At 51.3% G+C, this 11,850-nt stretch overlaps 3 protein-coding genes across 7 annotated transcripts in view; 1 reads left to right on the top strand and 2 right to left on the bottom strand.

The window, feature by feature from the left end:
- The window catches only part of TLX2 (T-cell leukemia homeobox 2), a 1,428-nt gene extending 1,347 nt beyond the window's left edge, over positions 1-81 (top strand). The window contains exon 4 of the mRNA XM_010829869.1: positions 1-81. Within this exon, the coding sequence (XP_010828171.1) occupies positions 1-81 (81 nt within the window).
- A 1,799-nt stretch (positions 82-1,880) lies between these two features.
- On the bottom strand, positions 1,881-8,938 carry DQX1 (DEAQ box RNA-dependent ATPase 1). 4 transcript variants are annotated; one of them, XM_010829704.1, is made up of 12 exons: positions 8,508-8,938; positions 7,800-8,055; positions 7,381-7,574; positions 6,618-7,002; positions 6,040-6,273; positions 5,849-5,948; positions 5,586-5,744; positions 5,314-5,505; positions 3,494-3,613; positions 3,123-3,313; positions 2,595-2,785; positions 1,881-2,337 (listed from the first exon to the last, which is right to left on the bottom strand). In XM_010829704.1, exons 2-12 carry the CDS (start codon positions 8,034-8,036, stop codon positions 2,181-2,183), a joined length of 2,160 nt encoding a protein of 719 aa, XP_010828006.1. In that variant the 5' UTR covers positions 8,037-8,055; positions 8,508-8,938; the 3' UTR covers positions 1,881-2,180. The 4 variants fall into 4 exon arrangements, with proteins under 4 accessions (XP_010828006.1, XP_010828005.1, XP_010828003.1 ...); XM_010829703.1 differs by having other exon boundaries at positions 7,381-8,055; XM_010829701.1 differs by having other exon boundaries at positions 7,381-8,938.
- A 93-nt stretch (positions 8,939-9,031) lies between these two features.
- Positions 9,032-11,850, bottom strand: part of AUP1 (ancient ubiquitous protein 1) — a 3,152-nt gene continuing 333 nt past the window's right edge. The window contains exons 2-12 of one of the 2 annotated variants that reach the window (XM_010829706.1): positions 11,681-11,818; positions 11,451-11,601; positions 11,067-11,251; positions 10,741-10,813; positions 10,576-10,649; positions 10,282-10,348; positions 10,084-10,186; positions 9,834-9,953; positions 9,602-9,717; positions 9,299-9,417; positions 9,032-9,204 (exon numbers count right to left, since the gene is read on the bottom strand). In XM_010829706.1, coding sequence (XP_010828008.1) covers positions 9,168-9,204; positions 9,299-9,417; positions 9,602-9,717; positions 9,834-9,953; positions 10,084-10,186; positions 10,282-10,348; positions 10,576-10,649; positions 10,741-10,813; positions 11,067-11,251; positions 11,451-11,601; positions 11,681-11,818 — 1,183 coding nt within the window. In that variant the 3' untranslated portion in view covers positions 9,032-9,167. Of the gene's footprint in view, positions 9,205-9,298; positions 9,480-9,601; positions 9,718-9,833; positions 9,954-10,083; positions 10,187-10,281; positions 10,349-10,575; positions 10,650-10,740; positions 10,814-11,066; positions 11,252-11,450; positions 11,602-11,680; positions 11,819-11,850 lie in introns of those variants that run through there. The other variant, XM_010829707.1, reaches the window with a different exon arrangement.

The following is an 11,850-nucleotide window of genomic DNA, read 5'->3' as shown; positions in this document are numbered from 1 at the left end:
CTCTTCGCGCTGCAGAATCTGCAGCCCTGGGCCGAGGACAACAAGGTGGCTTCCGTGTCCGGGCTTGCTTCAGTGGTGTGAGCGACGCCTGCCCGACCGAGCGAGCGAGCGCTCTTTTCCGGACCGAGGCGCCTCGTGGAGCCCCGGAGCTGGGGCCTAGGAGCGCATGGCCGCCCACGCCGTGGTTCTGTAGCAGTGGAGCGTGTGAGGAGGAGCTGGCTTTGAGGCTATCGCCGAGGGCTCCTCGGCCACCGCCGGTTCGCAGGCCAACGTTGCGCAACTGCCCCGCGCGCTTAAATGCGATCTTTCCCGCCATTTCCCACACACTCTTGTCGCACGGTGGCTGGAACCCAGGGGCTGAGGGGGCGGGACCTGCAGTTTGATAGCCAGTGAGGTGCGCGGAGGAGAGCAGGCTGGCCTATGGCTGCCCTCTTGAGGGACTCCGGATTCTTCCGCGGGTGGGGTGGAACCAGGGTTCCGTCGGGCCCAAGCTGTTCACAGGGCCCGCTGGGATTCGGCAGCTGCAGCCTGCCGGGTCTGTACCAAATGTGTGAAGGAAAGAAGGAAGGAAGGAAGACGCCAATGACAGGGGAGTAATGGAGGAGGTGCTAGAGGGCGAGTCTGACTGTGACGGGAACCAGAGGGTTATCCATGCTGGGCATGTCATTCTTCAACTGTAAAATAATCGCTAAGGACTTTGAGCCCCATATCGTCTTGTGTTTAACCTGCTGACTACGTCCTCCCACTTGCGTGCGCCTCCCAAGTGAGTGGTGGGCGAGACACACTTGATGAAAGAGAAAATCTAAGAACACTAATCAGGCTCTGGTGTCCCTCAGGGACAGAGAGGGAAGCAATGGACAAAGTTAATGGGCCCAGGGGAGTTACAGTGAGCAGAATCTGGCAAATAATAGGAAGTGATAGGCTTAAAAATAATCAAAGATAATTCCTAGGTTGGAAATGTAAAGGAGCAAGAAATCAATGGTGTTGTGGATGATGAAAGGGAAATTGGGAAGACAAGACCAAGATTAACTCTGCAGGCAAAACTAAATGCTAAACCTCGAGAGAAGGATCCCCTAGAGTAGGAAATGGCAACCACTCCAGTATTCTTGCCTGGATAATTCCACGGACAGAGGCATCTGGTAGGCTACAGTTTATGGGGTCACAGAGAGTCAGACAAGATTGAGCGACTGAGCAAGCACACGGAGAGAATACATTCTGGAAAAATGCCTTTCGGGGGAGGTCAGTTGACATCCACATAGAGGAGGAAATACATGGAATGATGAAAGCAGACAGCATCACCAAGGGAGGGAACTCTGAGTAGAAAAGCAGAGTTCTAAGGATTAAATGTTTCTATCAATTTCTGTAAACACATTTATAATGTGTAAGATGATTGAGGATATCAAAGTTAATAGTCTAAGGAAAGAAAAGAGAAAGAAGTACCCAGCTGGTAAAAGCATGATGTTCCTGAAGTTGTTAGAACTTATGGGTGGGCCAGGGGCTGCTGGGAAGCTTGGTGCTATAAAGTTAAGGATTTGGGTACAGCTCCAATAGCCTTGAGGTTTAAGAAGGAGCAAGATTTAAGTTGTATGAGAACAAAAGGGTCAATTGTTTCTTATTCTTATAGCACCCCCATTCTTCCTCCCCTGCAGGCAAGAGCAGTTGATAGAGTGAGGTAAGCTTTAGGCAGGGTCAGAGGCCAACTGTAGTCAAACTACCTGTTTCCATGTTAGTGACAGTGAGGTCAGTCAGAGCACAAAGGCTCGACCAGAGGTGGGAGCCAGGCAGGAGGATATCACTGTTGAAATTCACCTTGATTCTTTTATATTGTGTTATCTTTAACTCATAGATATTGTAAATGCTACTGCAGAACCAAACTCAAATTTGGTATCATATAAACAGAACTTTTATAGACCAAAAGGGAGCACAAGGATGGGTTTGGCATAAGTTGGGGATATAGAGGGCATGTCAGTTCCTCTTCAATAAATAGAAGAAAGCTAAGGAATCAGTCCTACCCTGTATAGCCTGGGGCTTAACCAATTTGCTCCACTCCCAGCTCCATTTCTTGGGACTCAGGTTCCAGTATTTACATTTGACCCTTGGGCTTCTAAATCTGGATGGCGTGCTAGCCTGAGGGAAGATCTCATGTGTTGAGATGAATTCAACTTCACCCCATAGGCAGGTCACTGCAGGGCACAGGCATTCTCAAGTTCTTGGGTGGAGGAAGATTCACTCCTGATTGAAGAATCTGTCCTTTCTTCCCTCAGCTGGTTCAGGAAGTCTCTGCTTTCACTAGGGGGTAAGTTACTCAGAAAGTATGGAGGAGCCAATTCCACCAGCCTGATAGAGACATTCATAATTAGATGATTTCCATATCCTCTTTCATAATGCATATTGTTGAACTTCTTACTACCCCTTCCACAAACCCTGTCTCCTCAAATCATGTTACTACAAACCACAAAGACCCTCTCACTCCCCTCCATTCCCACCCCTGCCAGCCTACCCCCCACCCCCACTTAGCTTCTCTAAGTCTCCAGCTGCAATTTTGGCCCCAGGAAGAGGAATGGACAGTGCAGGAGGGGTGTCAGGGAACTCACATCTGTGGCTGAATTTCAGAAACAATGGAAAGACAGTTGTCTTTGGAAATGGAGAAACTGTGGTAAAGCACCCACAGTGGGGGTCTGGCAGGAGCCCTGCGGCTTCTGTAGCAGCAGTTTGGGGAGAGCTGGGCCACATGCTTATGGGTTAGAAGCAGGTAATTTCCAGTTCCATCTGTGTCTCGGGCCACCTCATTGAAAGACAAAGATATTGAAGGAATAAGTGAGAGTGAAGTGTCAGTCAGTAGAAGAAAGAAAGGGGGGTTGAGAAAGAATTATTAGCAAGGGTAGTGAGAGTATTAAAAGTAAGGCATACCTCTAGGTGTTATAGTCCTACCATATTACCATAATGTATGGCATTTCCATAGCCCCTTGTACCCCAAAACATCAAAGGAAAAGTTTCTCCTGGTTCTAAAGAGTTCTTTGAATGGCCACCTGGGTCCCAATTTCAGAGGTGGCATACATTAACCTTTGCTCCCTCTACTTTCTGTTCCTTTTATGATCCTTGCCCCAACTCTTTCCCCTAACCTTAAGGAAGTATCCTGACACCAGTGCTTTCTGAAGGTCTCTGCGATTCCGCTCAGATCCAAAGGCTGGTTGAGACAAGGGAAGTTCAATCCGTTGCATGAGTTCTAGGAGTTCTCCCCGAAGTTTACGGGCTTGGCACAATGCTGCCCAGTTTAGACCCCGAGCCTGGCACCAAGCCTTGTCTGCTCCACCTGGGAACAGAAAGGGACCAGTTATAGCTAAAGTCCTTGAGACTTTAAGACTAAAAGAACCCAACTGTCAGTCAAAGGGCTTCCTTTTCCTGGGACTAGAGATCTGTCAGCTGGCTGCATACTACTTCCTCTCTTTGGAAAATCTGGGTTCTGTAAGAGGATGCAGAGTGGAGCACTCACTCTGTATAAAGGCTTCATACACTTGGATCAGAGAGCTGTGATCACCATCTACGTGTTCTAGCGCTCGACGCAGGGCAGCTTCTTCTGCACAGAGTGGAGGACGAGTAAACCCAGGGGCAGCTGGAGGCAGAAGACAGGAAGTTCATTTGGGGGCATGAGAACAGATAGCACTACACTGAAAAAGGCAGCAACGTCACTCTGGGAACTTTACTCAAAAGACTTGTAGATACTGTGCACTTTATTGGACACTGAAGATAAATAAATGAAAAACAGTTTCTGCCCACAAGGAGCTTAGAGTCTAGTGGGAGAGACCAACACGTAAGATAGGTGTGTGGGCCAATATTTGAAGTTTGAGAATTAGCTGAGTGGAGAAGGGCAGAGGGAGTATTCTAGGCGTGGGAATAGCATGTTTGGAGAACTTCGAGCACCTACGATTATGGATAAGGGAACAGTATGTGTGGCAGGGTGGCTGGAGATAAAGCTGGAGGGAGGTATGGGCAAGGCTGTGCAAATGAGTCTACATTCTGTTTGGAAGGTAGAGAGTAACTGATGAAGAAGAGTTTTTAAGAGAATCCACATGTTTGGAAGAAGTTCACATGACTAGTTAGGAGGCTACTCAAGGAATCCAGCTGAGCAGCGATGAGAAGCTACATTGGCATTAACTCTGAGTATGGAGTGAAGGTGAAGCTGAAGTCGCTCAGTCGTGTCCGACTCTTTGCGACCCCATGGACTGTAGCCCACCAGGCTCCTCCATCCATGGGATTTTCCAGGCAAGAGTACTGGAGTGGGTAGCCATTTCCTTCTCCGGGAGATCTTCCTGACCCAGGGATCAAAGCTGGGTCTCCTGAGTTGCAGGCAGATGCTTTACCCTCTAAGCCACCAGGGAAGTCCTTAAGTATGGAGAAGAACAGGTGAAGAACAGGTAAAATTTTTTTTAAATTAGGAGATAAAAATTAAAAAAACAAACCTGGAGAAAGGTTAGTCTAGAATGATAGTAGAGCCACTGAGGTGATGGTATGATTTTTGGTGATGGTGGTGAGGGAGCAGGTTTAAAAAGGGCTCAGCTCAGCAACAACAGAGGTGCTCGAGTTCAGTTCTGGGTTGAAGTTTTGTGGACCATTCTGACAGGAATGGCCATCAGGAGTTAGATATATAAATCCAAGATTCAGAAGAATGATATTGTAGCATTTCAGACCATGAATGTGAATGAACTTGCTCAGAGAGTTCAGGGAATGAGAAGACAAAAGGGGCAAGGGTGGAACCCTGAGGTTCAACTTACTTTGAACAAGCAGAGGAGGAAGAGCTCAAGTAAGAGATTAAGGGAGTGGCAAGAGAGGTAGGGTGAAAACCACAAGAAGCAGATCACAGGCTTAGGGAGGGGGCAATGTTAAAGTCGGAGTGGTTGCCATTCTCAAGTGTCAAAAGAAAGTCATGAACAGGGCTCAGAAGTGCTCACTGGATTAGGTCTCTAGGAGGCCACTGGTGAGCAGAAGTGCCACCCTTCTGCTGGGGTGGGCCTGAACTGGAATGCAGTGGGTGAGGAATACCTAGATTGAGCAGGATGGAGATTATTCTGAATAATGAAGGGATTACAGGGTTGAACAAGACAGGTACAGTTTTAGTAAAAACAGGTAGGAGACACTTGTTGGGGGACAAGAAGCAACAGAGACAGGAGAGGGGAAAGTGATGAAGCCTAACTCTTTAGGCACAGTGAGGGCTGGGAACTAGAGCAAAGGGGAAGGGGCCAGCTTAAGGAGCACCAGAACGCCAGAGGGAAGGCTGAAGCGGTCCTAAGGGCCAGAGAGGCAAGTGATTCATACCAGTGAGCATGGCGGCCAGGGTGAGCATCTCATCCACACAGTCAAACTCGCACGAGGCCAGCAGGGCTTTGGCCAGCTCAGGGGCCAGGGGAAATTCTGACAGGATAACTCCCAGGTCTGACAGGTCCCCATCATCATCCAGGGCGGCCAGGTAGTCTAAGTCTTCCAGGGCCTGCATCAGTGCTTCTGGAGCTGGAGAGGGAACAAGGCTTACAGGACAGGGGATCTCAGAACCTGGAGAGCAGCAGGACGTGGGCAGGAAGGGTGCTCACCGGGCCGGTCCAGGAAGTGACACTTCCCTGGCTCTGCAATCTGTCTCCTCTTTAGTAGTAACATCAGGGAGCTCAAATTCTCTGCCCACACTCTGGGCTGGGGCAGGTAGGGAGCCTCTAGTTCTAGGAAGGACTTAGGATACAGGCAGAGGCAGGATCCTAAGGGGAGAAAGATCTGGGAGAGAAGACCACTGTAGATTTCTCGGGGCCGGTGGTTGGTGACTTTTTTCGTGTTTGATCCTATTGAGGGTGAAAGCTCTTACCTGGTGGGATCCCTGCTGCCCGCAGCCGTCTTGCCTCTGCCTGACACTTGCTGACTGGTCTCAACACTTGAGATTCTGCTCGGATCTGAGGACTGTAAACCTGTCACCACCCCCAACCAAGGCCAAGACAGATGAGAGTGGGCTATTTCTATCTTTAGCCCCTGTGTCCCCCTCACTTCTCTTTCACTCACACTTCGAAGCTCCAGTCCTGAGTCAATGACATGTCGGATGGAAGGGAGGGAAAAGGAGAAGTCGGCCAGCCAGTGAGTGACCACAACTTTCCGGGCACCTGATTCTGTGTCCTCGTACACAGCCTGAACAGCTTGTCCACAGCCTGGGTGAAGGGGCAGCACCCGTGGTGGGGGCCCTTGGTTTTCCAAGGACCTTACCTTCCTGGACAAGGACTCACAGCACAGGGAAATTTCCTGAAGAGAGAGGTGGGGTGTTAGGGTAATTCTTACCTTTGTGGGTCAGAGACCCCTTTGAAAAATTGATGAAAGCTATGGTTCTTCACTCTGACAAAGTGCACATACTCTATATATAAAGTTGGGGTGTTTTAATTTCAGGAACTCACTGAACTGCAAATCTCTGCATTGTATGGAATCAAAAAGTTTTTATACCAAAACCCTGGAATTTTTCCTTAAGACCCCAACAGAGAATAAGTACTAGAGCTCCAATGTTCCTAATCAGCATTGCTCCCATTCTCCCCTGGGACAGGAAGGGGCAGACATTCGCCACGAGTACCTCCTTTCGCATCCCATTTTTTTACCTCCTCACTGGGCAGGTACACTAGCACATCTCCTGGAGCCTCCTTCCGACACCATTCAAGCACAGCTTGGCAGGCAGCGTCTACTCGGTCAGCAGGGAGAGAGTCCCTGTAGACTGGAGTGGGGCAGCTGCCAGTCTTTCTGGGGACACACACAGTAGGAGGACCGCCCCAGAAATCTTGGAGCTTAGGTTCAAGGCTTGGGTCAGTAACTACAACCACTCTGAGGTCCCCTGGAAGGCTTCCCAGCCTGGCATCTCGCAGGAGTCCCTGGAGCAAATCTGAGGCCACTGACCGCTCCTGAGCCTCATCCAGGACCAGCACACCCCGGGCTCCAGTGCCCCGGGTTGAGGCCACCTCCTGCAGAAGCAGCCTGTCCCAGCAGAACCTGTTGGCATTGGCAGTGGGCAGAGGAGTCAGTGTGGACACCAACCAGCCCCAGAAGTCCAGAGGAGCTTCCCCCCAGGGGGCCTAGGCTCTGACAGTAAAGATCAGGAAAAGATCCTGTGACTGAGTTTCTGTGACCTATTGATGACACTGTTCATAAGCTGTACTCCAGTTAGGAAAGTAAGACTTTCATGAGGAGGGTGAGGTTGAATGTCTGAGGTTGCTGGCTAGGGTTAAATGGCTACATTCAGAAGTTGCATCATGCATGATTTACACGGTGAGCTATTCTGAGGGAGGGTACGGTGAGATGTCAGAGGCTGGGGTTGTTTCTACGGAGTGAGGGGGAGGAGACTGGGGTTGGGCCTGCAAGGGGCCACACCTTAGCAGAGTGTCAGGCCCAGTGCAGTCTTCTTGGGGGATGCTGTATCCAACCTCATGACCCAGGGTCAGGTCCATTTCATCAGCAACTCGCAGAGCCAAGCTCAGGGCTGCTAGAGGGTAAGGCTGAGTCACAGTTACCCAGCCCTTCTGGAAACCTCTGGCCAGCACAAACTCCGCACACCACTGTGGGATCTGGGGTAAGCGTAGGGAAGGACAACCCGTCAGCGGGACACAGAACCCATCAAAAGTGCCGGAGGAACTGTGGTCAGTTTCATCTCTCCTTATTTGAGGAGTCCTCTGGTGCTTCACTGCCTGTCTCCTTCTGACCACCTCCCCTATTATTTCACACAGCAACCCCCACCCCACTCCCCACCTTGTCCCAGGAGGAGCCAGTTCCCCAGCGCCCCCCACTCCCACCTGGGTGCTCTTGCCACAACCAGGCTCTCCAGACACCAGTACCACTCCACTGGGGCTACTCTCCAAGTGCTCCAAGAAGATAAAGCGAGCAGCCCAGACAGGCAAGGATCGGCGCTGCTCAAGTAGTTTGTAGTAGCGGGAAGAGAAGGGGAGCCCGTCAAAGGGGTTCACAGCCAGTTCAGACTCCTCAGGGTTTGGGCCAGACTCTTCTTCCAACCCGAGAAGCTGAGAGGCCATGGTGACTGTCTAGCAGGACCTACAGAAGGCAGGGCAGTCATCAAGGCCTCGTATTTGGTGACCGACACCATCTTCCCACCTCAGCCCTGATCCCTAACCTGTACCCTCAGGTGATAATGCACTGGGGTTCATCCTTCCCAGTACTTCTCGTCTGCCAGGAAACAGGGAAGAGTTGAGTCTCCAAGTAAGGGACTATCAAAAGTGGACTTTGGGACTTCCCTGGCAGTCCAGTAGTTAAGAACCCAACTTCCAATGCAGGGGATGTGGGTTCAATCCTTAGCTGGGGACGTAAGATCCTGCATATGGCAGGGCAACAAAGCCCGTGCACCACAGCTAAGATCTGACATAGCCAAAAAGAAAGAAAGAAAGACCTGGTGACCTGTGGGAAGGTCCCCTGGGGAAGAGAGTGAGGAACAGGAGGAGTGGGGTCAGGAATTGGGGAGCAGGGCCACAGGGATCCTGGATTCAAACCTTTGCCTGCCGCTCTGAGACGCGATGGAATGGCAGCCAGTTCCAGACCCACTCAGCAAGTCACCACAAACCCTGACCTGCTGTGAGGTACAAAGGTCAATTCCGGATCCACCCTGGGGCACAATCCTAGAGACTGTTTTGGGGTGGGGCCATGTGCTCCACCTTATTTAATCTAGTTAGGAACCTATGGAAAATAGGCTCCAGCCACCACACTGAGCATGTGTGAATTCTACAGACTTTGTGTACTGTGCTCATTAGTGAAAGGTATCCTGGGACTTGCAGTTCTACAGCTGTTTCCTCATCCACCTGGGCTGAATTCTGAGGCTGGGTCCAGTTGCTGCTGGGCATTCAGCTTAGTTATACTTCCTTAATATCACTCATCTCTTGACATGAGGTGAGTACAGACAGTTCCATTCTGACCAACCTTCCACAAACCCACAAGGAGGCCCTCATTCCTGATCCCACAACCAAGGGAAAAGGAACCTGCTACAAGGTTTTTGAGACCCAAAGAGGCAACAGAGACCTTGAGTGAAAACCCTGAATTTAATGTGACACTGGGGGGAGCCCATTCCTCCCTTTAGCACCCACCCATCCGGCCTGTTGAGTCGGGTGAGGGCTGCCCCCAGTCTCCGTCCTGCGGCTCTGGGTGCCATCCTGTACTCAATCAGCCTCCTGGGCCTGCCTCTCTGTGAATCGCCTGTGGGACACAAGAAAACATTGTATGGGCTTTGCTATATTATTCCCTTTCTCCAACCTGCCCTTTCCTACTGGTTGTCCTCTAAGCGTCTCACCTTCTCGCGTATTCATACAGCGCCTGCTTTCGCTCCTGTAGACTCTCCTGCCGGGCCCAGGAGGACTTGGCAAATGTTAGGGCTGTGGGCTGAGGGGTTGCCGGGCCAGAGCTGGGGAACTGAGGTGATCACAATGTCAGAGGGCTTGCGAAGTCATCATCATTAAACACGCATCGAATGCCTACTTTGCAAGAGAGGTACTGTGCTAGGGTCTCAGGATCAAAAACAGACGTCGGGACAGGGAATATGCAGACTGCCCCATCCCACCTCAAGTCCTGGACCTGCTCATTTTCTGGGTCTCACCTTGGGAGTGGAGGCTGTGGCAAGGGATTGGGTCCCCTCAGTGATGTCTTCAGGCATGAAAGCTACGGCTCCCTCAAGCAGATTAGTGATGGTCAAGTCTACACAGCCAGTCCTGGCTGCGGAGAAGGGAGGAGTGGACAGCACAGTCTATTTCTCTGCTCACCTTCTCCCTTCGCCACCCACTTTCCCTCTCTATGCCTGTCTTCTTGGGTAAAGCTACTCTTTCTCATACCTAGGTCTCTCTGGATGACGCCCAGTGGAACATGGGGTAAAACCTCCTTCACTCTCTGAGCCAGAGTTGCCAGATGCACATCAGGAGAAGGGCCAGGGGAGTGAGGGAAAGAAGACTGGGCTGCAAAAAAGAAATCCAAAATATGGTGAGTGGAAAACTCAAGGAGAGAGGCTGATTAGTACAGGCATAGGGAGGAAGTGAGAACAGGCTGCAAAAGAGTTGAAAAGCTTTATGTCCAGAGACCACACACCTGACTGAGGGCGCAATCTGGGGTGTCTCTGTCGCTTCATGTGCTCTGCTTTGTCTTCTGGAGTGAGTCGTGTCCCTGTCTGGCCCAATTCTTTGGCCACCAGCTAGGGAAAATTGGAGGATTGGAAGTTTCTCAAGTGTTCCTCTCCTTCCCCCTAAAGAAAGAACCCACTTCCACCCTGCCCATGTCCCCTACCACCTGTTGTACACGGAGGGCAAACTCTTCACTCCCCTCCCCCAGCTGTCGATGAACAGGACGGAGCCACCTGCAAAAAATAATCCAGGTCCACGTTGGGGTCACCCACTCTCCACTCTGATGCGTCTTTTCTTGGAACAGTGGTGGTGACAGTAGGGAGGTAATAAATACTTTATATTGCCTCTGTGGTAGGACCTTGACATTAAAAGATCTGCAAAAGGACAGGGCAGAGACAGCTACTTCCTTGACCTTGAGATGAGTTTCTCCCAGCCACCAAAAAGTGAGGACAGTTAATACCTTACTTGATACACCGTGAAAGGGACGAAAAGTGACCACAGCAGTTCTGAGACCCAGGATGCATCTGACACCGTCTGAGGGGAGGGCATGAGTGAGGTCTAAACCAGGGCCAGGAGTAGGAAACTTCCCCTCCAAACCCAGAGATTCCCTGTGGGACACACTCACCACGGAGACAAGAGGTCTCTGGACTCGCAGGGTAAGAGGCTGTACCACATCCTGGATAGAAAATGGCCAGGAACTAGAAGAGTGAAGAAAGTAAGATGGGATTCTAGCCAATCTAGTCAGCAGCTCATACCTGACTTAAAACAGATACTGTCAGACTGTACAAATAAAAACGTGGGAAATTAACGGATTCAAGGGAAAGAACTAAAAGTGGGCAAAAAGTAAATAAACTAGGAAAGTAGGGGGCAGGGCTGAAGAAGGCTGTGAAAACCTAAGGGCCCCCAAGCCTGATCACCTACAGTTGGAGACAGATACCTGTGTTCACCCACCTGAAGCGCAGGAGCCCCTCCCGGCCATTGGTGGCCTCTTCCTCGGGGAATAGCAGCAGAGGGGTAGGGGGAAGCCTTGTTGAAGCACAGAATCTCTTGAGTGACTCCACCAACTCGCCCTGACCATCCATCTCCATAAAGCCCCGAGACCAGCACACAAAGCTTGGGGGACTATTGAGTAGAGGCTGGGAATCGGAAGGAGAGAAAGCAAGAAGAAAAGAATGCTGTGAAGTGAGAAAAATTGACATATGGGTAGAAAAGCGAGGTCGGGGTAAGGGTCAGTATCTTGTGGTCCCCAAGGGAAAGCCGAACACGGAGAGGGGCGCCTTGAGCTGGGCCCCAGGGAGCCACTCCGTGGCACTCTCGGCTTCCTCCCTAACTCACGGTGCTACAGCTGGTGAGCAAGTTGACTATGTTGTGGTCGAAAGGTGTCACGTGGTTGGAAATGAGGACCCTGACACGGTGATCCCGGAGTCCAGAGTCCTCCTGCCGGGCCACGAGCCCCAGCACTGCACACATGGTCCGCACCACGACCCTGCGAACGCAGGCAGTGGTGACTACCTGGCCTCGGGCCAGGCCCAGCCCCGACCCTCCCCGAGCGCCCGGGTCGGTACCTGCGAAAGACACTGTCTGGTAGCGCGCAGCTAACCAGGAAGACGTGGATCCCAAGAAACAGGCGCAGGACCAGGAGGCAGAACCCGACTGGAGCGTAGAGTAGTAGCGCGAGGAGCAGGAAGCCGTCACCCGGGAGCCTGGGGGCGAGAGGCGGGGTGATCGGGCGCCG

This window comes from Bison bison, unplaced genomic scaffold (assembly GCF_000754665.1).
Source record: "Bison bison bison isolate TAMUID 2011002044 unplaced genomic scaffold, Bison_UMD1.0 scf7180017864508, whole genome shotgun sequence".
Lineage (NCBI taxonomy): Eukaryota > Metazoa > Chordata > Mammalia > Artiodactyla > Bovidae > Bison > Bison bison.
Note: the sequence above shows the minus strand (reverse complement) of the source record. Positions and strands in the feature narration are given on the sequence as shown.

What these genes read in the sequence shown, in the direction of transcription:
- DQX1 (XM_010829701.1), bottom strand. Translation starts at nt 8,036, where the DNA reads ATGGCCTCTCAGCTTCTCGGGTTGGAAGAAGAGTCTGGCCCAAACCCT. An exon ending in CAGGACTGGAGCTTCGAAGT is followed by an intron (nt 5,949 to 6,039) that starts GTGAGTGAAAGA and finishes GGGTGGTGACAG; the next exon opens with GTTTACAGTCCTCAGATCCG. An exon ending in TCACTTCCTGGACCGGCCCG is followed by an intron (nt 5,506 to 5,585) that starts GTGAGCACCCTT and finishes TTCCCTCTCCAG; the next exon opens with CTCCAGAAGCACTGATGCAG.